Source organism: Protomyctophum parallelum, assembly GCF_964188405.1.
Source record: "Protomyctophum parallelum genome assembly, chromosome: 6".
Lineage (NCBI taxonomy): Eukaryota > Metazoa > Chordata > Actinopteri > Myctophiformes > Myctophidae > Protomyctophum > Protomyctophum parallelum.
This window is the reverse complement of record NC_139701.1, coordinates 52,744,588-52,771,867: the sequence shown is the minus strand read 5'-3', so window position 1 is coordinate 52,771,867 and position 27,280 is coordinate 52,744,588. Positions and strand designations below refer to the sequence as shown.

At 44.1% G+C, this 27,280-nt stretch overlaps 1 protein-coding gene across 1 annotated transcript; it reads right to left on the bottom strand.

Moving 5' to 3' along the window:
- nmur1a (neuromedin U receptor 1a) lies at positions 1-25,165 on the bottom strand (the record flags this gene model as incomplete). The annotated part of the gene is made up of 7 exons (XM_083766848.1): positions 1-158; positions 1,071-1,478; positions 12,731-12,923; positions 13,558-13,860; positions 15,047-15,190; positions 15,881-16,143; positions 25,054-25,165. 7 exons carry the CDS (start codon positions 25,163-25,165, stop codon positions 1-3), a joined length of 1,581 nt encoding a protein of 526 aa, XP_083622974.1.
- Positions 25,166-27,280: the final 2,115 nt, after the last annotated feature.

Sequence of the window (27,280 nt, the reverse complement as noted above, 5' to 3'; positions counted from 1 at the left end):
TCAGTGGCCCTGGATTGACTGGGGGTGTGGGGGAGGGGGGGATGTTCCTCGATGATCGCTGCCGTTGGGTCGGTCCCAGCAAACAAGACGCCTGCAGCGGTATCCCGCGCCGATCTTGAAGTTGCGTCCGTGGACCATTCCGTGGTGGAGGCGGCGCTCTGGAGGGCGTGGAAGCCGTGGCGCGTAGCGATGGAAACGGTTGCTGTTTGCGGAAGCAACTGTTGCTGCTGTAAGTGCAGTCTCGCTTGTGAACGAGTAATCGGTCCAGGGTTGAAATGGACATCTCCCGACAGTAGCAAGCAAAGAATAATCTTTGCCAGTCGGGGGCTTGTACTTGCGACTCGGGTCTGCTGTTAACAATGCGTGGATCGCCGCCGATCCAAAAGACAAGTGTTTACATTCCAAACCATCCAGGAGGAAAAAATCGCTGTGAAACTCCTCCGCTACGTCTCCATAACGTTCCATCTCTTCTTGGTGTAAACTCCATGTTGAATCAAAGAATGCGTCCGTAATCCATAGGATGAAGAAAAGGTAAAATGCAGAAAAAGTTGAGAACATAGCTACCGGTATGCGTTGCCTTGGCTGGAGAGAGCTCCTGGGAATGCGACTGCTCAGGTCGAGTGTCGAGTGTCGAGACCCATAGGTTTCCCCAGGCTTTCATCTTTGAGCCAACATCTCCATGAATTCAAGGTTTCAATGAAAATAAGTCATTTTTCGGGTGAACTACACTCAACTATGAATATCAGTCCGTTGCGCAGCAGTGTCACACACAATAAATAGCAGATCTACAAGCTCACAATGCATTGAGATGAATGCTGGCTGCTTTCCGTTGGACGATGACACATTCACCCTCGGCCCATCAATCCTGATTCGCATTTTAGTCTTGCCGCTGTCTCGCGCGGCATTGCGATGCGACACGTAACTAGCTGTCATGTATTTTTGACATTTGTGACACTGTTGTGCGACAGGCTATGTATGTACAGTACATTCAACAGCGTGACACATTTTTAAAAAGCAGCACGAGTTTTCTTTCTCTCAACACGCAAAGCTCGTCTGGTTCTCCGCCTTACCGTCCGCGTAGGGCGGCTCTCCCTCCTCGGCCACGTCACGGCATTCCACCGCGGCGCTGCCGCTGCCGCTCGTCGTCGTCGGCGCGTCGCTGAGCGTGCTGCGCAGCGTCACGGTCCGCGTCACGCTGAGCGACTGCGCCCGGGCCGCGGCGGCGTGCAGCAGGCGCGGCGCCCGGCGGCGGCGGCACATGACCTCCTTGAACATCTCGCGGAAGCGCGTGGACATGAGGTTGTAGAGGATGGGGTTGACGGCCGCGCTGAGGTAGAAGAACACGCCCGAGATGATGTGCACATACTCGTAGAGCGCCAGCTGCCGCTCCGTCCACGAGTCGCTGCTGATGAAGCTCCACATGAGGCGGTCGCTGTGGAAGGGAGCCCAGCAGATGCCGAAGACCACCACCAGGATGACTGGAGGGGAGAGAGAGAGACAGACAGACAGAGAGACAGATAGTAATACATTGTGGTGTCAGCTATTGATTATATATATATATATATATATATATATATATATATATATATATATATATATATATATATATATATATATATAAAATACTAAGGTAAATTGAAATTAAAAGAGTAGGCCTAATGCTGTTTTTTTGTATTACTTGGTTAAATTTGCAAACTGGAATGTATAGTTGCTCTGGCCTCTGTCCTACTGCCACCTACTGTCCGTTTATTGTATTACACAGTGGGTGAATAAAAAACACACCCCTTAAGACTAAACCACACCCATCAGAGGTGTGGCTTCCCGAGGTACTTTTCACATGAAAGGTACCTATAGATGTCAGCCTGGTACAGACGAACAGAATGGGACTGCATACGGTATATAGATATACCTACAACATAGTACAAATCCGTGTCTTTGTTTCGGAGTCTATGTTTCTGACAGATTTCCTCGAAAATGAAAAATATTTGACGAGGAGGGGAGAGTAGAGGAGGGGTAACGGACGGCCAGACAAAGATAGAAGTGTGACGAGACGGAGCAACCTCGCGAAAGGCAGAGATAATGAGCATAGGAACCAGACAATGTCGGAGGACACCTTTTCTCTCTTAAATGCGCTATACCAGAGCTATAGAATGGCATTGTAACGCGAACACTCGTGTGCCTTCTGTCGTGCGGATCCAAGGCCGTGTCTTTGCTGTTCCACAAAGACGCGCCCCTCGCATATGGAAATGCATGGTTTGTCGAGATTAGGGAGGAAGAACACGCTATAGAGAGAGTGCTTAGCGGATTCGAATGCCATCGATGCATTGAGAGGGACAAAATCACGTTTAATCAAAGCATTGACGTTTGAATCAGACATTTAATCAGTAGCCGTGTCTACTGACCTACAGTATACCGCAACCGTCTCCAGCGTGAAACGCCATACTGTGACGTTTTGGAGAAATTCAGTAGGCTGCATTCTGCATTGATCTCTGTGTTGATCTCTGATCTCTTTACACACCCAGGGCGCAGGACCCCCATTGCAGTACCCCCCATGGCCACAAGGCGGCGCCATATGAGGGGACCCCATGGGGAACCCGTGGAGAGCAGGCTCCTGGTCGAGGCCTTGGTCCCAAGTCCCCCCCCCAGATAGTTCCCTACTGCATGCGTTGACAGCGAAGACGGCGAAGTCCGATATTTCCTATATAACCCTAACACTAACCCTAACTCCCTAACCCTAACTTCAGTCTTAACCGGCCACATTAAGTCCCTTAACCGCATATCAGTTTTAACCTGCAGCCACGTAAGTCACTTAACCTCATCAGCCATCATGAATGACCACGACAACGCGCCGCCGTTGCTGGTATAGCTCTGATGCTCTGATTAAACGTGATTTTGTCCCTGTCTCCAAACATTCGAAACAGGTCCAGAGAGTGCTGACCATAGCTCTAGAAAACACTGTTGAAATGGAACTGTGTGTTAAATGTGTGCCTGCAGCTGCACTGCTGCAGGGCTAATCACACGACATCAATGGCTGACCTCATTTGTTGACCTAAATTGTCGCTGTCGGGCACACCTCATATTTAATCTCTTTGTTTTAATCTTAAATTATACCGCCCTATTGATCATACTGTCGCGTCACACTAAAGCATCAACAGTAGCAGATCCACACATCTGCAACAGTACTTTCATTTAAGAATTTGAATCCTGAAATGTAACAGTGTTTGGACATGAGGTTTCCCACTCGATAGAGACGCACATTGAAATAGATGCCCTTTGATACTGTGACGTACACATCTTTGCAATTTGCTTCCACTCAGCCTCGAGAGCATTGGGGAAGTCTGACATGGTGATTAGGGTCTGGCAGCCAAACAAGAGCTCACATCACTTGACAAAATGTACGCAATTAGAAGAACTCTGCAACTGTAGATCTTCCAATCTGTGTTTGCAAATGATCAAGCGAGCTTCTGGTGCATGCATGTGAACACTGTTTCTTCTCTGACAAGCAGCCTCTTCCATACCAGTTAACAATACAACTTTTACAGCTCTATCTCAGAATCAAAGAAGGCCGATTATAGTCATCGGTTGCCAGATGTGCGTTACTTAACCCATTTAGACCTGGCGTCGAATTAAAAGAAAAATCTTCTGAAAGAATATTCAAAGATTTGTGCCGCATTTTCACGATTTTTCAAATAATAGCAGACTCGTAGCGTGCCACTCGGTGGCGCGCTATGAGCTTGTAGATCTGCTATTTTTCAATAGCTATAACATAATGCTTAGTTTAAACACCAAAAGGGGTTCCCGTACAGAATGGGTTTTAAAGCAAAAAGGGACACGTTGGCAGAGGTTTGGGTTGTGTACTTGAAAAAGAGAGAAGCAATCACAAGTAATTCATCTTGTGCACGGTTCTAGTAGAAATAGGAAAAACAGCACTCAGTGTGCTGACCATATAAGGAGTTCCTCCCTGTCCCCAGTTAACCCCTGGGGTAAAAAAACCTTTTTGGCTAGGTGGCCCAGCCTTCATCCAATCAGGATAGAGATGAGCCTTCCACCAATCACGATCAAGCAGGGGCGGCCTTGGTATGCGTGCTGTTGGCCTGTCACTGTAGTGTGTGCATGTGCACATCTTGTTACCGGGGGGGACCGGGGTTTTATTTTCCAATTCAACAAATCACTGAATGCTCCTTTAATATGCAAAAAAAACCCCACAAAAAGTTAAAATAGATGAAATATAGTAAAAGCAACCATACGGAAAAGGCAGATGAGTTAAGTGAATTGCACTGATTGATCCGGTCCCCCCCCTGTACTCTCAATTTGCTGTCCGCCTCGAGGCCACTAACTCACCTGACAGCTCAGTATTACAGTTCTACACATCAGAGGCACATGAGAGCCATATTGGATTTATAATCGAAAATGTGCCTGTGCAGTACATTCATCCGAGCAGCCGCTATACCGACGCACCATTAGACAGTAAATTACATCTCCCATATTGCCTCACTTTTTTATTTTTTATTTTTTAAGTCAGGCAGAAGAGCGTTGCTTATGTGTTTCTCGTTAGCGCCAAAGCAACGGGATTGATTGTTATTGAAGTGTGCACATTATCTATGTGTATAATTAGAGACAATTGCTGCGGTGATTTCTGTCAGTCCGTGTGCCAATGAGAGAGAGAGAGAGAGAGAGAGAGAGAGAGAGAGTATTGATGGAGAGCAGGTTAGGCAACCTTAGGCACACAATATTGTACGGCATACAGGGCAACAGATGGCATTTCAACCAACCTGCCAGGAGACAAAATCAATATTTGCCTCCAGAGGAAACGTGCAACTCCCGGTGACACATTAATCCAATTTGGAATTTTGGCATTCCATACAGACAGAGAGATTTACAATTTCATGCAATTTCATCACACTTTGTAGTTGGCCAGTGGGAAGCTCTAGTGATAGGCCCAGAAGCGTCTCATTTATGGTCACTCGGTCCCTTAAAGGGTAAGACCACTTTTTTTGAGGTGGGTTGTGTAGTTACTTTGCCATGATGCAACTCCAAATGTGGACAAGAAATACAAAATAACTGCTCCAGTGATTAGAAATTGATAATTCAAAATATGCTCCTCATTGACTTACATTGTAGCTAAAACAGCTCTCAAAGTCACTCTTTTAGTACGTAAACAAACACAAACAATGTTGATTCAGTCAATATAGAGCATCACCAAAACTCATGTGGTTTTATTTTTTCATAAAAATGTTATCTTCCTGTTGATTTGTCCATTTTATTGGGAAGAAAACCCGGACTGGATCCGTGGATCCGGATCCAGATCTTCAAATAGTAAAATCAACAGGAATCATTTTCAATTCCGTACTTTTACTTGTAACGAAGTACTTCTAAATTGCAGTATTGGTACTTTTACCTAAGTAAAACAAATGAGTACTTTTTCCACCACTGCTGAAAACTCTACTTATATCTAACCTTTAGACGAGCAGTTCTAAGTCACGAAGCCGAACTGTGACATTTTCGAATGGAATGGAACCCCTATTTCTATTTTTACCCCAAAGGTTATGGTATTGTTTGATGAGATATAGTTTGAGAGCTGATGAACGGCTGCAATGCGTGATACGGCATATGTAATAAAGTGACACACAGTATACAGTGGTATAATACACCACTGTATACTGTGTGTCACTTTATTATTGCTTTATTATGCTTCACATATTATGTGAAGCCAGGTGGAACAGCATGGTTTCAGTTATAACTTATAAATGAACCCTTATGGAGACTTGAGTGAAGGGCGAGGCCTTAACAATTTACAATTTACAATTTAGGCATAGAGCAGACGCTCTTGATCCAGAGCGACTTACATTTAAGCAAAAACAAAAGCATGTCATACATCACATATATAAAAAGTAGTTATCATGAATCGTGTATAAGCTAAGAACGTAACAGTGGAGTATCTATGTCAACTATAAATACTATACTATATTATATATTATACAATATACATGTGTACTATAAAGTGCTATGACTACATAAAATGCAATTTTAGTGCTGTCTACGTAACGAGCTAGTCTGTCTAAAATTGTGGGCGGCTGTGGCTCAGGAGGTAGAGCAGGTCGTCCAATGATCCATGGGTCGGCGGTTCGAATCCCGGCTCCTCCTGTCTACATGTCGAAGTGTCCTTGGGCAAGACACTGAACCCTACATTGCCTCCAATGAGTTGGTCGGTGCAGTGAGCTCGCCACCATTGGTGTGTGAATGTGGTAAGTGAGGACGCTGGCGTCGACTGTTCCCCGCTTCACCTCCCAATGTATGAATGAATGAACCATTGTAAAGCGCTATAAAAATGCAATTCATTATAAAATTCTATCTAAGTCGACATAAAATGCTATCTAAGGGGCTAGGCTAGGGCAAGTGCTACGGGCCATGGTGGAGTCTGAAGACCACATAGGTCACTATAGGGCTATAGTGGCCCTGTTCTGGTGACATTCTTCAAATGTGACAAGCTGTGAAGATTGTAGCTTGTAGAAGCTTGTATAGATCTGCTATTTTCGGTGAAGAGATTTGGGGCTATATCTTGCGCCACCCCTTATCCCTTATCCCTAAACTAATTCGCTTTTTTTTTTTTGTGGCACGGAAAAAAAAGGTATCGACCTCAGAGGGGACTCGGGCCAGTTAAGTATAGGGCTTATGTGCTTAAAGGGACACTTCACCCTTTTTGTAAAAAGATATATGTTAATGACGTTTAGAAGCTTTAGAACACTTTCCTGGGGGTCTTTATGTATGTAATATGTGGTTTTAGATATTTTAGATTGTATCAGTGAGCCCAGTGTCTCTGATGTCATGGACACTGGGCTCACTTCCTTCCTGGACTACATGTTGTCTCAGTAGGACAGCCATCCCCCTATCCACAATGAGGAGCAGTGCACCAAAGAATTATGGGAATTGTAGTCCAGGAAGGTAGTGAGACCAGTGTCCATGACATCAGAGACACTGTGCTCACTGCTATTCTAAAATATCTAAAACCACATATTACACACATAAAGACCCCCAGGAAAGTGTTCTAAAGCTTCTAAACGTCATTAACATATACTTTTTTGCAAAAATGGTGAAGTATCCCTTTAAGTAGAAAATTTGCACTGCGTTCCGCCGAGGGCCTGATACTGCATAAATCAACATATTACAAATGAGATCATGATGACAGCAAGTAAAATGCACTTCCACTAAGACCAGCTGAGATATCACCTTCTCCACCGGCACTTTGCCTCGCCTCGTTGAGCTCGCTTGACAAGCGCAATTAGATGACCTGTCAAGAGTGGCTCTCTGCTTCCACAGGACGAAAAGCATATATGAGCTCATTGGCGTGTTGTTTCTGTCACCTCACATTATGGTCAGCATAATGCAGCTGCCTAGCTGTGCCAGCCTACCAGATTATTTTAATGGTTCAATGACTTAGTTGCAAGTACATTGAATCAATGTACTTGCTACTAAGTCATATATTATCGCATGTGTATTTGTGTATGTTCATTCAGCTTCCAGTATGGTCAGGGTGCATGCTTTTGGTTAGACATACCATTGGTCCGATATCTCAAATATTCACCCTAACCCTAACCTCCCACGGGGCAGCACAGCACACCTAAACCTAACCTTAACCCTCTCCCAACCCTTAACGCACCCCTCACCAACCTCATTCCGGTCGTCTTAAAGCACCCCTCACCAACCTTAATCCGGTGACCGGTCGTTTTAACGCACCCCTCACCAACCTTAATCCGGTCGTTTTAACGCACCCCTTACCAACCTTATTCCAGTCGTTTTAACGCACCCCATACCAACCTTAACCCGGTCGTTTTAACGCACCCCTCACCAACCTTAATCCAGTCGGACCAATGCTTATATGTCTAACCAATGCTATGTCTAACCAAAGTATATGCCTCCCGTATGGTCACAGGTTTAAAGTGACATTAAATTGCTATTAAAGTGCAGTCCATGTCTGAAAAAAGCAGTGGTTTAATAAATTGCCATTAAAATGCAGTCCATGTCTGAAAATAGCAGTGGTTTAATAAATTGCCATTAAAGTGCAGTCCATGTCTGAAAAAAGTTACGCAACTCCTCACTGTGCCCTTGTTATAATTGGAACCGCAGTGCTTAGAAACGATATGGCTCATTACAAAAATAAATTGTAGTTTGTATTTCTCTTGAAACAAACAAACAAATAAATAAATGGTTGATATATTACCTGGCATATATTACCGGATGTTAATTAGAGGCCACATTTTGATTTTTTTGATTAAAAGATAATGAGGTTTCCTGGCATGTTGTGGTGTTATTGAAAGCCTCATATTGGGAGTGTTATGGCATCTATATTAATCCAAAGACAATACTGCTCGTGAAAAGAGGAGACCGAGGCAAAAAGGGACATGTATATTTAATTATAAAGATTTTGTAAGATGCGTTCGGATGGCAGAGTGGTAAAGTGTCTGCCCACCACGGCGGAGGTTGTGGGTTCGAATCCACTGTGGTGCATCCAGGCGGGGCTTTGTCAAACACAATCGGCTCATGTTCAGGAGGGAAGCTGAGCAGGGAGGGTGATAATATAGTCATGCAAGTTATCCTATACGGGCTGACCTGTCAGCAGGGAGAGTCGGGCGGGAGGAGGAGGACGAAGGCTCTACCACGTCCTCTGGGTGGGGGCTCCTCACTGGCAGGTGAGTCAGTATAGGATACAACAGCAGTGACAACACGAGGAGGGTGGTATGACGACTAAATTGGGGAGGTAAACACCCACGTTTTAAGTTTGATATGTGTTGAGGCTAGGGTGTAACCATCTTTAAATAAATAATCTAGGAATCGCCTATGGTGAAAATTAATGGAGAACCATTTCCTGGGCCACTCGTTGTTCTGAAAGGGGGAGGGACTGCGACGCTCTATATAGGAGGGGCTAGCACCCCTCAAAAATATAAAATAAAGGATAAAGCCACAACAACAAAAACATTTAAGTTTGATATGTGTCTATGGCAAGGTTGGGACATTACTGAAGGGCCAATGAGGAAGACGCAGGTTTTTGATGACAAACTATAATCATTTGACACATTTCCAGAGTACCACCACTATCCTAGACCAGAGTACCAGCACCATCCTAGACCAGAGTACCACCACCATCCTAGACCAGAGTACCAGCACCATCCAGCTGTGCCGGGATTAAATTGTGTACAAAACGTACTACTGGCTTGATGCTAGTTCTATGTCACTTCTAACTGGTGCGGATATGAATATTGGATATTAGGGATTTGCATACCTAAAATATCAGTGACGGTATACACTATACCCTACACTACAAACTACCACAGTTTTGCAGCTTTAAGAAAAGAGTTGCCTAATAAAGGCAGAGAACAGAAAAGGGCAAAAAGGCAGTGGACCGAAATGTCTGCTGCTATTCAATACATCCTAAAAGGAGTAAAGGACCAAGTGAAAGCTGGTGTTTTAACTGATATTACTCTCTCTCTCTCTCTCTCTCTCTCTCTGATGTCTTCCCAGTGTAGTGATGCACAAGTGGCAATGGCAATTGAACCCCATGAGTCTCCCACTCGCCAAACCAACGCACAACCTGCCATGCCAATAGGGCTGCATGAGCCCAATTGGCAGGGCTGTTGGCTGCCGGGTCTTGGCTGGGTGTTACAATCAACCCCCCCTCCCCCAGTCCTCACACTTCACACTTCATGCCACGGACCACAGTCCGGGGATTTAACCCAAGTCTCCCATGCACTCGCCAGACCGACGCACAACTTGTCGTGCCAATAGGGCTGAGCCCGATGGGCAGGGCTGTTGGCTGGGTGCTACACCAGAAACAGCAGTCAGGGAGGTCTGTGCAATGATATGTCTCCCCATACCAGCACACACCCACTACCAAACCAGTCATAGTGGATATACAGGCAGCATTATGTTCACCGCTGCATCTCCAGACTCATGCATGGCGCATGTGCTCAGTGTCAACATGCTTCCATCTGTGAAGACAGCGGGGCACCAATAGTGGACGTGCCAATTCTGGTGACCTGCCCTTTACGGTCCTATTTTACGGTTATATGTGCAGCTGTCCTTGTGTAACAGCCGGTCTTCTGGTATCACCTGCAAGTAGGGTGGCCACCTGCAAGACCTCAGAAAGGAGGACACTTTTGCGGGGCTCGCTCCCCCGACCCCCCCCCCCCCCTCCCAGATCCCCACCCCCATATATTAATATTATTACTACTACTATTGCACCTGATTTTCACCACCATCATCTCCAGCATTATGTCCACAGAGAACATATATTTGCTAATTAAATTAACCTTTTTAAATTATAGGGTACCACAAAGGCCATTCATTTTATAATCAATTTATTTTATTTCATGTTTAGATATGTTTTATGTTTAATCTCTTTCTTGTGGGTTTTTTTATACAGTTTTATGGTCATCGGTGTGGGACATAGAATGATGACAGTAGCCTATATGTTCACACAGCCTCCCTTTCTTTATGATGTCGAGTTCCTTGCTCCATTGCTCATTAAATGTAGTTTTTCATTTCGGCATATTTGGTTTGTTTATCTCTGCATTAACTATACTAAAGTGATTGTGAGAGCACAACAAACATACCGACCATCCCACTGGCAGTGTTGCCAGGTTTTGGAAGAGATCCAAGCAACCATGTCTATGAAAACAAGCCCAAAAGAAGCCTGACTAGGCTTAGTAGCCTATTATATAAAACAAGCCCAAAGTCGCTTATAATTAAGCGGACATGGCAACACTCTGAACGTCTCCACTAGCCTCTCTCTTTTTAAGACAGTGTGACCGGCTCGCTGCGGAGGCGGAGCTGAGCAGCGCTGCGGAGATTTTAATACCCAGGCAGACGACGTAAATGACAGACTATGACAGTAAATGACACAAGCACTGTATATCACAAAAAACCGGACAATTATGTGTCCGGCCAGAGGTTGAGGTGGGAGGAGGACAGGTGGGTCTAAAACCGGACTGTCCGGCGTGAAACCGGACGTCTGGCCACCCTACCTGCAAGGTCTTGAGACTGTGTTGGGAGACACGGCAAACCTTCTTCCACCCGTGCGTGCGTGGCTGCATGCGTACGTACATACGTATGGGTGGCACGCTTGCGACCAGCAGCAATAACTTTGGTCTGACTGATGTATTTATATGTGTTTCAAGCCTTATGACCTGCTGTAAAACCTTTTGCCCTTCGGGGACACTAATAAACAACCTTGAACCTTGAACCTTGGATGGATGTGTCATGTGTTCCATTCTGGAGAAGCTGGGCAACCTGTACAACCAGTGGCGGAACAACATTGGTCCGGGCCGGGGGGTGAGACAGCACGACCGGGCCTATTAAAAAATAAATAGGCTACTACTCATCTTTGTGTTCTGTTTCACCTTATTGCTGAGTGATCGCACACAGGGAAAAGCAACAAGAAGGGGTTTAGAATCGAAACAGTCCATTGTGGAGAAAAGGAAGTCCACACATATGCACTCCTAAGTCCTCACAGAGTGATTAGCCTACTAATGAGTGACAGGTGCTGCAACTTTTGTAGCCCTGGACGGTGCGCAGTACATTCTCATCAGACAGACATGATATTTTGTTAAAGTGTAGGCTATTATAGGCTATATAAGCTCTGTACCTGGTTAATTCAAGATTCAAGATTGCTTTATTTGTCATTCTTTAATTCCAACTGCAGCAGCAGAAAAAAACGAAATTGCGATGTGCTGAGTGCACGGGCCGCAGCAGCATGGGTAGCGCAGCTCGCACTGCCACAAACTTCTCTTTACATCAGAGAAAAAAAGAAAAAGAAGACAGCGACCGGCGACTTCTTCAGAAGCAAGAGTTAGTTAGTTAATTGCGGGAGTCTATGCGGGATTCACGGGGGCCCGCTGGTTTTATCAGTCGTGAGTGACTGTGTAAAAAATCGTCCATCGATCATCTGACAGCCCGGGCCCCCAGGAGGTCCGGGCCGGAGTGTGACCACCCCCCCTACCCCCCGGTAGCTCCGCCGCTGTGTACAACCTGCTTGGACTGGGGTGCATACTTAGTTTAGACTAGTCATTGGTTAGACATAAGGTTGGTGAGGGGTGCGTTAAGACGACCGGATTAAGGTTGGTATGGGGTGCATTAAAACGACCGGATTAAGGTTGGTGAGCGGTGCGTTAAGGGTTGGGAGAGGGTTAAGGTTAGGTTTAGGTGTGCTGCCCCGTGGGAGGTTAGGGTTAGGGTGAGGGTTTGAGATACGTTGTAGGACTAATGACTGGTCTAACCAATGACTAGTCTAAACTAGATGCCAGGTCATTATTGATCTGGAATCTTGTAGTGTTTATGGTTTCAATGTATACGGATATGCTACTACTCATGGTAGGTTCTTGGTGTACTTGATGTATGTATACTAGATAATTTTATGCATTTGATGTATTACCATGTTCTTGTTCTTGCTTACTGTAAATCGGCTAAATGCCGACTTACAGTAAGTGTGTGGAGTGTGTGGAGTGTGTGCATGGCCAGCAGCACCACATGCAAACCATTCTGCATGTGGGGGTTGTTTTGCTTTTGCCTCTCAGTTGGTCCACCAAAGCAAGTGAAATGGATTGATCCTACAATTGGACCAATTATATCTCTTATGTTTATCTGACTTGGTGTCACAATTCACACACATTTCACACAAATGCACATGCACGCACGCACGGACGTCGTCGGAGTGAATCGGAGCGATTTCAACACTCACACAGCATCTTGGTGACCTGTCTGCGGCGTGCCTTCTGCTGCTGCGAGCGGACGTTGCAGAAGCTGTCCTGCTCCAGGCCGGCCTTGGCCTCCAGCACCTGCAGCATCTTCTCGCGCTTCAGCTGCAGGCCGATGAGCAGGTAGAGCACGCTGATGGTCAGCATGGGCACCGCGAAGAACAGCACGGCCGTCACCTGCAGCCGGGATTTAACGGACGGCAGTTTTAGCTTCGTTTTCATCAGCTTGCAGATCTGAATTTACAAACGACCGTAAAAGACGATCGTATAGTGTACGCTTTTACATGATTGGCCTGCCTCTAGAGGCTGCCTCTAAGCCAATGGGAGACTTAGCCATAAAGCCCATAGTCTGAACTCTGAACGGCATAAAAACCCATGCTCTGAATGCTGCAACGTGTTGGAGGCTGTGTTGTGAACTTGTGAATCACTATCGCCCCCATCTGGTGGAATCAGGTAAGTCTATTTATGCACCTGAACAGAGTACCATCTATGCTATTGCTGAACTACGGTTTGTTCCCGTTGATCAGGAGCAAAAACGTGCTCCAAGCTGCTATCATAATATGACTTCAGTCATTTCTTGTTTTTGTTTTAGTCAGTCCTTTTGAATACCATTTGATTTAGTTTGTGTCATATTTTTGTCATCTGAAATGTTTTAGTCTAGTTTTCATATCATGTGATTTTGGTTGACTGAATCTACAGTTAATTTTGTCGACAACAAAGTATTTTGGCAATACCGATATACTACCCTATGATATAATATATTTAAAACTCATTGCTGAATTTGAACCGAATGGAGACAACACCGGCTCACCTGGATGATCAGGTTGTACATCCAGTGTGGCTTCACCACCGTGCAGATGGCCGACTCCGGCATCCATGAAGCACCGCCGTCGCCTGACGATCGCTCGGGCAGCATGTGGATGCCGTGCAGGCTGGTGTTGGGTATGGCGCACAGCACCGACAGGCCCCACACGGTCAGGATGACGCGCTTGGCGTGCGCGCGCGTCACCACGCACTTGGCACGCAGCGGGTGCACCACGGCGATGTAGCGCTCCACGCTCAGCGCCGTCACGTTGAGGATGGAGGCGAAGCAGACCGTCTCGAACAGGAATGTCTTGAGGAGAAGGTGGCACAAGGTTGTTATAGTTAACGACTAACGAGGTGGCACAAGGTTGTTATAGTTAACGACTAACGAGGTGGCACAAGGTTGTTATAGTTAACGACTAACGAGGTGGCACAAGGTTGTTATAGTTAACGACTAACGAGGTGGCACAAGGTTGTTATAGTTAACGACAAACGAGGTGGCACAAGGTTGTTATAGTTAACGACTAACGAGGTGGCACAAGGTTGTTATAGTTAACGACTAACGAGGTGGCACACGGTTGTTATAGTTGAACAATAAATACTTTTTTTTGTTAACTGAACTATACATAAAAAGTGTAATTTAAAAAATCACACCGCATTCTTATCATATACATCATCATACTTCACAATTTACATCTTCACTTTTCTGTCCTCACTTAAGTCATTTTATCCTCAAGTCCTCAAGGCTAATCCTAAAGGATTCATCATACAACACATTCCGTGCTCAGCCAATCAAATCATCGCTATGCAGCGATCAGCCCATCATCAGCCAATGTTTGTGTTCACACAGACCCACAAAGCTGGGCAAAACCAAAACGATAACTAACTGAAACTGTATTGTGTGTTTACAAAACAAACTAAAATTAACTGAAATTATAGACAAAATGTCCTTAGTTTTAGTTTTTTCTCGTAACCAACAGTAACTGAATATATTATATTTTTAAATGCTATCTTTTGTTGTTTTATTACACAATAGGCCTACTTACTCTGACCTTTTTGAATCCTGCACCCGAAATAACCCCAAAGTATAAAGGAAAATTAAAACGAACACTAAAACTGTGTCAAAGTGTCAAAACTAAATGAAAATAAACCAGTGTTGTTTTCGTTGACTACGACAACGTGTCGCGTCGCGCTACGACGCGTTGTGAGCTTGTGGATCGGATATTTTCAGCAAGTGTAAAAACAGTCATTACGACGGCATCAAGGCCCGCCAAAATACATTTTAGTCGACCAAATCAACTGTAGATTTAGTCAACTAAAATCTCATGACACTAAAACATTCCGGGTGACTAAAACTAAATGAAAACTATTGAAGAGACTACGACTAAAACTAAAATCAAAACTTGCTGCCAAAAACAACACTGAACTAAACTATAATATAATAATAATATATATAACTATAATGGGGAAAAAACAATCCCAAACTATTGTATAACCTTGAAGTGGCAGCCGCCGGCACCCAGCAGGAAGGGGTAGTTCTGCCACATCTCGTACAGCTCCAGCGGCATGCCCAGCAGCAGCACCAGCAGGTCAGACACGGCCAGGCTGAACAGGTAGTAGTTGGTTGGCGTCCACATCACCTTAAAAAGGTTTCATGACGTCAATTTTCATTTATGTTTATTTTTCGTTTTTTGAACATTCAGTGGGATTTTCTGTGGTCTCGAGCTTTCTCTGGGGTTTGGAAGCCTTTTGAGCTTCAATGAAAACAGGCTAATCGGTGAAAACAGTGACATCTGTGACATCACAAACAGCAGGAACATCAGAGCACTTGTTTGAGCCAGAAACCCCCAGAACACAGAAAATCTACTGAATGTTAGAAGTTCAGGTTTTTTGGGTAAAATTGAGCTCAGAAAACCTAAAAACAAATAAGAAAAAATACAACATTTACCTGCCATTTTTCATGTAACAATACCTTTAATTGTTCAGTGGTGGGAAAACATACTCAATTTTTTTTACTTAATAGAAGTAACAATTCTGCAATGTAGACAAGTAAAAGTCCGGAATTCAAAATGTGCTTGAGGAAAAGTGCAAAGGTATACTTAAAGGAGCATTCAGTGAATGAAAAACGAAACCTATGGTTTTTTGACCCCCAGGGGTTCACTGGTGACATGGAGGAACTCCTTATATGGCCAGCACACTCTATAGTAGGGTCGATTATCACAACAAAACAAAAAAATAAGTGATATTTGAATTAAGTGAAATCATTGAATATCCCTTTAAGTAAAACAATTGAGTACTTTTTCCACCACTGGTACTTTCCACCTACTGACCTTGTTGCGCGCAATGACGGTGCATGTGAGCACGTTGCCCACGGCGCCCACCAGGAAGATGAGCAGGTAGTTGAGGCAGACCGGGAGGAACACGGACGAGCGCCGAGGCCCCAGGTACTTCTCCAGGTACTCCTCGTCGGTGAGACACGCGTTCTCTAGCTCAATGCTGATGCCGCCGCCGCTGTTATTGGGGTTCACAGCAAAGCTGAGGTTGTTGCACCTCGGTTCTGGGAGGCAGTTCAAGCCAACGGACCCAGCCATCGCTTCAGAAGAGCAATTGTTGACGGACAACATGGTTGGAGACAAGCAGACTCAGCGCCTGGGGGGGGGGGGGAACTGTACGTTAGGTTTTAGATCAGTCATGAGATTTGCAGTGGTGTCATGGTCGTAGAACGCCGTGGTACCAAAATAAATTGTGACGTGCACGCGCAGGAACGGAACGGTGCACACGCATGCACGCTATAGAAGACACACCTAACCACCTCGGTCAAACAGACTCACGTCACCACTCCTCACCAGACTTTCCAAGACGCACCAAGTAGTAGTAGTAATATAGCCGGGTAGCCACAGGCCCAAAATTGGACAGGACCTGTGATGTCATGCAATACTTTTTATTTGTGTTTTTCACTCCTTGGCCTAAATTCCGCCATAGCCACTTGCCGAAACGTGCCCAAATGTGCTAACCTCATCACATTTGTGCTGACCTCATCACATTTGTTATGACGGCTATGGCCAAGGAGTGTTTTTCGTGCAAAACAAATGCTTGGAATGGATTCAGAATCATGAAAACCCCCTAGTTTGACATGTCACATGATGAAATTTGGGAAATTTTGCCTTATATTGGTTGTCTCTATGGTGTGGTATACAAAAAGGGCCGTAACCTTTTTTTCGCGATGGCAGAGCAGGCCTCTCATTCTGTGGACCTTAATGACCAAGTGAATAGAGAAAACACAAATAAAGAATATGGCATGACATACCTGTGATGTCATGCCATATTCTTTATTTGTGTTTTCCTTAGAGCCGGGACTAATTGCGATGAATTACGATTAATTAACTACAGAAAAATGTATGCATTAAAGAAATTAACGCATTTTAATCGCACTATTTTTTTCACCGCGGAACGTTGTCACTGGACAGTTTTCAGACGGACCTGCGCACCAAGTGTCGGTGTCCTCTTCAGACAATAACACCACCAGAAACCGCAGACAGTTCACCAGACTGGGGGAAGCCGCTGAGATCACTTTGCTTGTCAGCGTGGATTGGAAATAGGATTTAAAAGGCTATCCGATGGTAGCGTGGATTACAGCACAGTTGTGTGCAATTATTCAATAAATAATTATTAGGCCCAGGCCGTAGCGTAACGGTCTGGGCACCGGACTGGTGATCCAGTCGCGGTGTGCCGCGGGTTCGACTCCCGGACCCGACACGGCCTTTACCGCATGTCATCCCCCCATCTCTCTCCCGTTTCCTGTCAGCCTACTTTCTATCCCTTAAAAAATCAATAAAGGCGTAAGCCGCAAAAAAATATCAAAAAAATAAAAATAAAAAAAATAAATAATTATTACCCCTATTACTACAAAAACAATGTTTTATAGCTTAAACTTATGTATTCACTATTCATTGATTCACTAGTATACCAAAATCCATTTGAAAAAATTGTTTTCTCACTGTTCTCGGGTCAAATAATGATATGCGATTAAAATGCGATTAATCTAGATTAATTAATCGCAAAGCCTCTGATTAATTAGATTTTTTTTTTTAATCGAGTCCCAGCTCTAGTTTTCCTTAACCATTGAGCTTTTGGGCCTGTGGCTCACCGGCAAAAAAGTACCCAGTCTAGGTTTACTTGCGTTGGGCGCCCCCCTATTTTCACACCGTGTCAAGTACCTAGTAATAATAATACATACAATTGATATAGCACTTTTCAAGGTACTTTGCATAACAACACCTTTAAGTTTTAGTAAGGTAAGCAACACAGCACAGCAGTATGGCTCCAGTAAGCAACGCTTCTGTGGTGACAACAAGAATGCCTCCTCCACCATCAAAGAGATTATTTTTGACACCGCAGGCCGCACAGTATAAAGATATTTGTCTGATTATTTTAAGTCTACTTTCGTGTGTGTGTGTGTGTGTGTGTGTGTGTGTGTGTGTATCAAAAACTCTCATACACTATAAACAATATCCACACTTTTCCTGGGCTGTGTGTGCTCCAGTTCCTGTCGATTTGATCCAATGAAAGCCAATGAAACTGGTCAGATGACCAATGATATCCAATGAAATCAACAGGAACTGTGGAGCACACACAGCCCAGGAAAAGTGTGGATAGGCTTATCAACAGTTCTGTGCGCATGGCCGCATGCATGCTATGTGGCTAGTGCACATGTCGTGTGCTAGTGCGCGTGGGTGCGTGTGTGTAACCATGGTACCGAAAAATAAATCACCATTACTGAGATTTGTGTCAGGTGTGCGTGTGTGCGTGCGTGTCTTTTAGGAGGTGCAGGTGTTTATTGTACCCATGCTGTGTCAATTTCCTCTCATTAGGCTCCATGTACACTCACTACATCAGCTCATTATTTTCCAACCAGCTCATTATTTTCCAACCAATCAAGACTGGACTCTCTCACTTCACACCTGCACACCATGCTACCAATCACTCAACTGTTCTGTCTGAAATTACTTTTGTTCCATTGTGTGAGTTCCCGCTACAGGCGTTGTACAGAAATGTAGAGAGTGAAGAAATCTGATTTGATTGAAATATTGATTTGGCACTGAGCCTTCCATTGGAGGTATTCTGTAGGTTTCTCTATAAGCTACAACTGAGTCACTGATGGAGGTTTTTCTTTAATCCAATTGAACAAAATGCATTTTCTAGCTACACAGAGAAGCTTATTCAGTAGCTTAGCTTTCTTTTGTCACACAAGACCTGGCTATCTTGTGACATTCCCAGAAACAGTGTATAGGCTTATACGAACCAACCAATTCAATGCACAATGGGGACCTACTGGGATCGATTTTATTTAAGATTCCAGGTGTTCTGTGTTGCCTATGAAGTATCCTATACTGCATCCCTTTGAACCTATTACTTAGAAAAGTAGATTGAGAAGATTTAATGCATTCAGATAAACAATCTTCGTCGTACTCGGTTTGAAAGTCCCTTTCCCTGGAGGTGTTTGTCGTAACTCTGAAAAGTATCATACAAATATGAAATCAAGCTTTATAGTATAATAATGCATAATAGAGTCCTCCAAGGGTCCGAGACGAGGCTCGTCTCGAGGAAACTTAGTGTAATTATTGATAAAATACAGGCGAGCCTGTAAATAAGCAAAGAAATATTTCCGTGGGACTATACAAATTAGTTCTTGACCATTTAAAATGACATGAAAACACCATTGACGTCAAACAGGTCTCCTATAACTCTAATACCTTTATGATACCGTGACCGAAAAACGGCACTCCTGATTCCTGGGGCAAAATGGCAGGCCAGTGCCATGCAGTTTGTGCATGACTAGGTTTATGGTCACCAGTAGACTCATTCCCTTTGACTTGTTATGTAGAGCTAGGTTTAGGGTTAGGGTTTGTGGTAGGGTGTCGGACTGATGCGGAAACACTGCCGCGCCTGTTGTCGGCAGTTTGCGGCGACGTTGCGGACGCAGAAAACACACTCGCCCTCTCCACGGATGGCTTGATTCTAGGCTTAAAATATTTGATTGGCTATAAATATTTTTGGATGGGGAAATACATTTTTTCCCATTTTTCGAGTGGAACCACAAAATCACAAAAAACTGCTATGCCTTATAGGTGTTGCTGTGATGATAATGGCGTTGCTCCGTTTGTTGAACCTGGGACAAATTACCCATTCCTATCACCAATTCCTGTTTGGTTCTGTCCATGTAATGTAACATAATTATTCCTTATTTTACTTCACTGTCTCTAGGGGGCAGAGTTGCTCCATTGCTCTGTTAGTACCTGCCTGTCTCCAGGGGGCGCTGTTTTTGTTTTCATGCTGCATCTGATAAAGGACAGGAACTAAGGAAGTGATATCCTGGTTCTCCCATTTTCCACATGTTGGCAACATAGACATATAAAACGTAGACGCCCTTTCCGGCTCTGGAGCGTATGTGCTCAAGGGAGGGAAAAACGTTCCCGAGATTCCTTGTGAAGCCCTGCGGAAGCACGAGCGTGCGTCACGGAGCACATGTCTGGGTCTGTGAGTCCTGGAAAAGATGCGCTGTGATTGGCAGTGTGACGTAACGTGCCTCGGGGCACTGGACAGTACATTCTATGGCAGCTCAAACATAAACATAATGTTCATAACTCGCTCAAATCTTGACGGATTTACAAACGGGTTGGTTTATTACAAACGTTAGCAACGTGGCTGGCTATGATACAGGATGCTTATCTGCTTAATATTTATTATTATTATATGAACGTCATATAAAAGCATATAATTATGCAGACGTCTCTGACATTTATAACAAACCAAACCGTTTGAAAATCGGTTGAAAATTGAGTAAGTTATGGTTATTTAAAAAGTACATGCCCATAGACACAATTTTATGCTGCCCCGAAGTAAGATTATTTTTACCATACCATAAGTTCTGATTGCATGTAGTTGTACCAAATGGTTAACTGGGTTCACACCTATCTATCGCCGACACCTATCGCATCGCATCTCTGGATGCGCTACCCCCCCTCAACCCGCCCCCTTGCTTTCTCTTCATGTCTTTCAGTTTCACACTGTCCTATAATAAAGCCAGTCCATGTACAACACATCTGCATGTTCCTTGGAGGAGACTTATATGAGATAGTTTAGCTGGCTGTGAAGCCCAATTAGGGCACAGAGTGACGTTGGGTGTACCAGTACTAGTCGTCCATCAATGTATTAGGCCACTGACCCATGCATGCGTGTGGTCTGCTTTGATTCAAGTCACAGCCACCCACTCAACACTCCCAGCTGTGAACAAAATCGAACCCTTCTGACAGATTCTTATCATCACTCTAATTTATATTGGACAATGAGCTCACATATTGCTCAAATGAGTTGGAAAAGATAGATCTATGGTTGGAGTCACAAGCCAATTACTCACAGCTCGGACTTTGTGTAAGATTCAACCCTGCATGGTTCTCTGATGAGACCAAGGCCTGACTCACACCTTCACAACAGATTGATGTATAGCTGATGCATGAGACTTGTTTACTGATGCAAGCTCGCAATGCATTTCCAATGGGAGTCACATGGTTTGACACATTTTTGTTGTATGAGGGGGGCAGTCGAAACACAGCCGAAAGCCGTACAACAAAAATGTTGTGTCAAACCATTTGACTTCCATTGGAAATGCATTGACACTTACCCTTTGTTTACATCTAGCATGCATCAATGTTGTATGCTAAATCGAAAGGTTCTATCCATGTATACAAAGGGTTTGTTTACATCTTGCCCCAATGCATTTCCAATTAATTAAGTCACATGGTTTGACACAACATTTTTGTTGTACAGCTTTCGGCTGTGTTTCGTCTGCCCCCCTCCCCCTCATACAAAAAAAAAAGTTGTGTTAAACCATGTGACTCCCATTGGAAATTAATTGTGAGCTTGCATCAGTCAATAAGTCTAATGCATCAGCTATACATTAATCTGTTGTGAAGGTGTGAGTCAGGCCTTAGTCTTTAACTTGCAGCTGTACTTACAAGGTAGGCTATGTATGGTGTTGGATTTGGATTCTCAAGTTCAGCATTCAAGATTACTTTACTTGCCCCTTGGTCAATGTGTCTTTAATAGACATTCAAACGAACATGGCTTGTAGATCAGCTATTTAGTATTTATTTGTTACTATTTTTGAGCGGTGCCTCCGCTCCATTATGCAGCTACAGTATATGTGTCTGCATGTATGTGTACGTGTATGTGTACAGTAACAGTACGTACGTACGTGTCCGAGCACGGAAATCTACAACACGGTAACTCTGTCATTTCTCGTTTCGGATGCAGGAAGGCCCTGTCTCGATGTTGCCGGGACCCCCGCGGACCCCCACACGGTAAAGGGCAGCACGGATCCATCCGGAACCAAACACGCGAGAGCCGAACAGAGAACCGATCGGGGGCCCAAAATATTGACTTGTCCCTCGGGGAGGGTCGGATCCATTGCCGCGGGTCTGGGTCGGATCGTCTGAAATGCAGTTATACCCGAAATAGCAGTTTGGTTCAGATATCACCGGTCCCGTATCGGACCGGGTCCAATTTTATGCTGCCCTCTACCACACGGTACAGTTGCACCGCTCACTTCACACAGGTGTGATTTTTGTTCTATTTAAGCGAAAAGAGGAGCAGAGAAATCATGCAACTGCACAGTTGTCTGGGTCGCATATATCGCATATAAGCAGTGCCAAGTTACAAGAAAATGAGGTCCGAATTTTTTTTGCTATTATTCTCCTATTCTTCCTAGTTCCTACCCAGCATCCGTATTGTGGGAAAAGCTTTTGCGGAAAATGGCAGATTGACAAGCTCACAACGCATCGCAGCGCAATGTGTTGTGAGCTTGTCGATCGGTTACTTGCTGCGGAAGCTTCCCCACAATAACAGAAAACACAAAATACACTAGTAGGCATATAGAGCCTTGAGGGACTCCGTTCAACCTTATATGGTATGGTCAGTTACTGTAAGGCAACAATGCAATAAGTTAAGATAAAGCTTTAGCTTTTCTACAAGCACAAATTTTACCACTTGGCCTAAAATAGGCCACCAAACGGCCTAAAATATCCTATGTAGACAATATCAATCAACTTTATTTATTCAGACTCAGGTCCAGTTCGAAACGGACAACATGAAATCCCACATACAAACAGGAACACTCCTATCCCTAGGATTGATTTTAAAATTATTTTACTTGTGTATAAAGCTCTCAATGGTCTCGCACCTTCCTACCTACATGACTGCTTGCCTAAATATGTCCCAAACCGCCCCCTAAGGTCTTCCACTGCTGGCCTGCTCGCTTTGCCCAAAGAAATGGCAACAAAAAAATACGGGGAAGCAGCTTTTTGCTTCTACGGGCCGACGGCATGGAACAAGCTCCCACTGTACCTTCGTCAGGCAGCCTCTGTAGACATTTTTAAAGCACAGCTCACGACCCACTTCTACACCCTTGCTTTTAATTGATCTTTTATTTTTTGTTATTCATGTCTTCACTGTATTGCATTACTGCTTGTTTTTTAATGTTTATGTCTTGCTTTTCTTTTTCTCTCCATTGCTCTGTAAAGCACTTTGAGCTGCATTTCATGTCATGAAAGGTGCTATACAAATAAAGTTTTATTATTATTATTATTATTATTATTATTATTATCCCTTAAAAACAGCAGTTTTATAATAAACAGTCATACCAGTGCTTCCAAAAAGTAGACCGATACCTAGAGTTTGGGGTTACACAGCAGCATACAGCAATACATCTTAAAAGCCCTATTTTCAATTAGTTAAATAAAGTAGAGGGCACAGAACTGTCTCAAATTCTTAATTCACAGTGGGCCTTAAGTGCGTCAAAGAAACATGAGGAGTGAAGAGTTTGCGAAGGGGACTGGTCGCACTAACTATTAACTAACATGCACTATGCTAGGTGGGTATGCTAGGCTAATTGTCAGAGGAATGTCCTTGAGAAGCACTTGTTCTTGAAAAGGGACAAACTTCAGAGAGCCGATGACATTTATTTCTAAAACATGCCACCGGGCAACCTTTTCCCAATCTGAAGACATTATTCTGATAACATCACCAGATGGAACATCTTTTGGAGATGGGGACATCCATCACTTTTGACGATTGAAACGTGAAATTACGATTTGCAATCATTTACTGTAGGCCCGTTGGGTCGCTCATCTGAAGACAGACGTGCAGCACGAGATTCCAGTGATGTTTCACGTAAACACCCCAGAGTGTCTTTAAAGGGTATCGGTATGGTACAGGAAGAAATAAACATTAATACTGTATACTGTAGACGTGCTGCTTTGACTGTGATCAGGCAGGCAGGCAGGCAGGCAATACATGCATACGTAGTACTGTGCATGCATGCAAATTATGTTTTTTTAATGATGATAATTCCCTAATTCTGCTAGCACGTGAGAGGCCAAACTAGGGTTGTTACTGTCACTGTCTGAGCAAGAGTAATATATTATTAATATTACTTTACATATTACTTTGTACTTTTCCAGGTCATCTCATTTCGCTATGGTGACAGAGGGGCAAAAAAAACAAAAAACATTTTAGACTGAATTAGTAGCATGAATAGTGCCCAGACCATACAAAAGAGCTCTGCGTGTCATGAATACAGATACTGTACTGTATGCAGGTGCCTATAGGCTCTCTCATCAAACAAGAGTGGTTTGCAGCAGCCTGAGAGTGTTACTGTAGAGCTGCAATATTTGACAGCGCAGTGGGAGCCTCTCGTCGCATCAATACACTGCCCACTGGGCGATTGTCTATCGGAGCGCACTCAAGACTGAACAAACTATGCTCCTTAAAGCGCCTCATATGTCGGCGGTAACACGGCTCAGGGATTAAAGGGCTCTTACCCGTGTCATTTATTTCACACCGAGTCTGAAATTGCCCTTCTTTTAACACCATAAGTCAAAGGTCTGACCACACACCTGTGGAGAGAATCTTTGTATGTACTGTAGCGCCATGACGTGTTGCAGTAATGGGGCAACTTGAATCACCTGGTCCAAGAACCAATGCTTCCAGGGAGGTTGTTTATTTATGGATAATTGTCTATTTGGAATAACCTGCCTCCAAACTGCCTCTGCTGCATTTACAGTAAATCTTCTTTTTAAAAAGAAGAAGAAATAAAATGCCACTGAATGCCACTGAGTAATGTGTAAAGTCAAACTCTTACATGAATTATGAAACGTCTTGATTGCCAAGGAACATAACAGGAAGATAACATTTTTATGAAAAAATAAAACCACATGAGTTTTGGTGATGCTCTATATTGTCTGAATCAACATTGTTTGTGTTTGTTTACGTACTAAAAGAGTGACTTTGAGAGCTGTTTTAGCTTCAATGTAAGTCAATGAGGAGCATATTTTGAATTATCAATTTCTAATCACTGGAGCAGTTATTTTTTATTTCTTGTCCACATTTGGAGTTGCATCATGGCAAAGTAACTACACAACCCAAACCTCAAAAAAAGTGGTCTTACCCTTTAACATCGTGTGGATAGCCACAGACCCAAAGGGAAGATGTTTGCCCTCCGAGCCGTTGAGAAGGTAGAAGTCGTGAAACAGCATGTGCTGTGAGATGCGACGGGTCATGTTGGATGTGTTCTTGCAGTATGATGAATAGGCTGGTGGGGTGCTTGAGTTCAATTGAATGTTAAAATAAACGTATAATCTTTATCATTGCAATATTTGGAGGTGACTGCAGGTTGAGTATGAATTCTCTGTCTAGTGCCATTCACACATTATACTAAAGGTAGTCCAACTATTGTATATCGTTCACCATTATATTTTTTATAGTCTGCGTGAACTCTGTCATCCACTAGACTGAAAAACGAATTTCAAAACGTCTGTATAGTGTTCACACAGTGTGAATGGCCCTTTAAATGTCCTATAGGCACTCTTTCATGTGTGAGGAAACCATTTCTCTGCTGATTTTGGTCCCCCCCCCCCGCCCCCGCCCCTGCAGAAATCAATCAAAGGCGTCTCTCTCTCGCAGCTGTGTGAAAAAAAAATCAATATCCAGTTTGGACTCTGGGTCATTCTCTATGATTATGATGAAGAAATGGGATGACTCTCCACGTGCTACAGTTGTGATGTATGTTGGACATAACCCATTAAGACCTAAGAGTTTTCTGAAATGAATAAATATCAGTGGTGCTCAAAACTTATTTCATGTCAAGGACCCCCAACATTGTATTTTCCTCTCAAAATATTTTGTTTTGATTTGAGTTAAAAATGTAAAAATAAATAATATTAAAAAAGAAAGTGCACACTGAAGACCGGATCATGTATACCGCAGAAGGGACAGATGCACGTTCATCACTGCATCTGCGTGGTGAAATGAGGTCCAGGCTGCAACAGGGGCGTTGCAAACAGCGTATCTTCAGTTCCGCGTTGCAAACAGCGTATCTTCAGTTCCTTCGATAAGATCAAAGGGGAGGAACTGATGGAGAGGGTATACAGGATGTGCAAGGTGAGAAGCAGTACGGGGATGCCTGGACGGTCATCGATGAAATTATTGGACGGAAGAGGACCAAGGATCGGGACAGGTTGAGGGACTCAGCCCTGAAGACAACTTGGTTCAACCACTTGGGAAGGTTGATGGGAACAACAGTAGATGGAGAGGAGGAAGACATATACCACCATTCCTCCAGAACCTCAACATCAACGATGGTCCGTTGATTGATTGATTGATTGAAATATTTACAAGTAAGACGCGCAAACGCGTGAAGCGAACGCAGCTCGTGTGTGTGTGGTTGTGTGTGTGTGTGTGTGCTACAGCTGCGCCCTGTGTGTGTGTGTGTGTGTGTGTGTGCGTGCGTGCGTGCCACAGCTGCGCCCTCTGGTGGCGGGCCGGTGGTGTAACAGCGTGACACCACACAGCGTGACACACACACACACAGACACTCAGCCCCTGCTGTCATAGTAAGTGGCTCACTGCGTTCGCAATTAACAGTTTGCAGAATTACAGTACATTTCAAGCATAAACTCAATACAAAGACTGTTAACTGTGAGTGGACCACCCAATTAAGCATTACACTTGTTTACAACAGGTTCCACAATGTTCAATTCATCAAAACATTTAGAGACGTACAAATAGACACTTCTATATAGTTAAAGAACAGTACAAATAGACACTTCTATATAGTTAAAGAACAGAACAGGAATTCATCATAAAGGAAGCAAAAAGGGAAAGGAATCATATACAGTGAGGGGAAAAGGGGGTGGGGGGATTCAGATTTTACAGGGGCCAGTTTCGAAATGCAGCCCCTTTGAGAGCGGTTTTGAAGGAGTCAAGGGATTCACATGTCTTAATGACTGTTGGTAGGGCGTTCCACATTTTGGTGGCATAGGAGCGGAAAATAATTTAGTCCCTTGTTTGTGCCGAATCTGGGTTGTACATGGTTTGTTGCACTCCCTCTGGTGTTGTGGGTGTGGACTTTGTTTACATTAAGGAAGTATTTAGACAGGTACATGGGTATCTTGGTGGTGTATCGAATCTTGTGGACCAGACCCATTGCAAGATGCTGTACTCAGTCGACCCTAAGCCATCCCAGCCTGTCAAAGTGGGCAGGGGTGAGGTGGGTTCGGGGGGGTGAGGCCAAGTAGGAGCCTGACCAGTTTGTTTTGGGAGGTCTGGAGCCTTGTTTTAAGGGCCTTTGAGGTGCTGTGGTACCAATAGGTGCATGCATAGTCAAAGAAACCTTG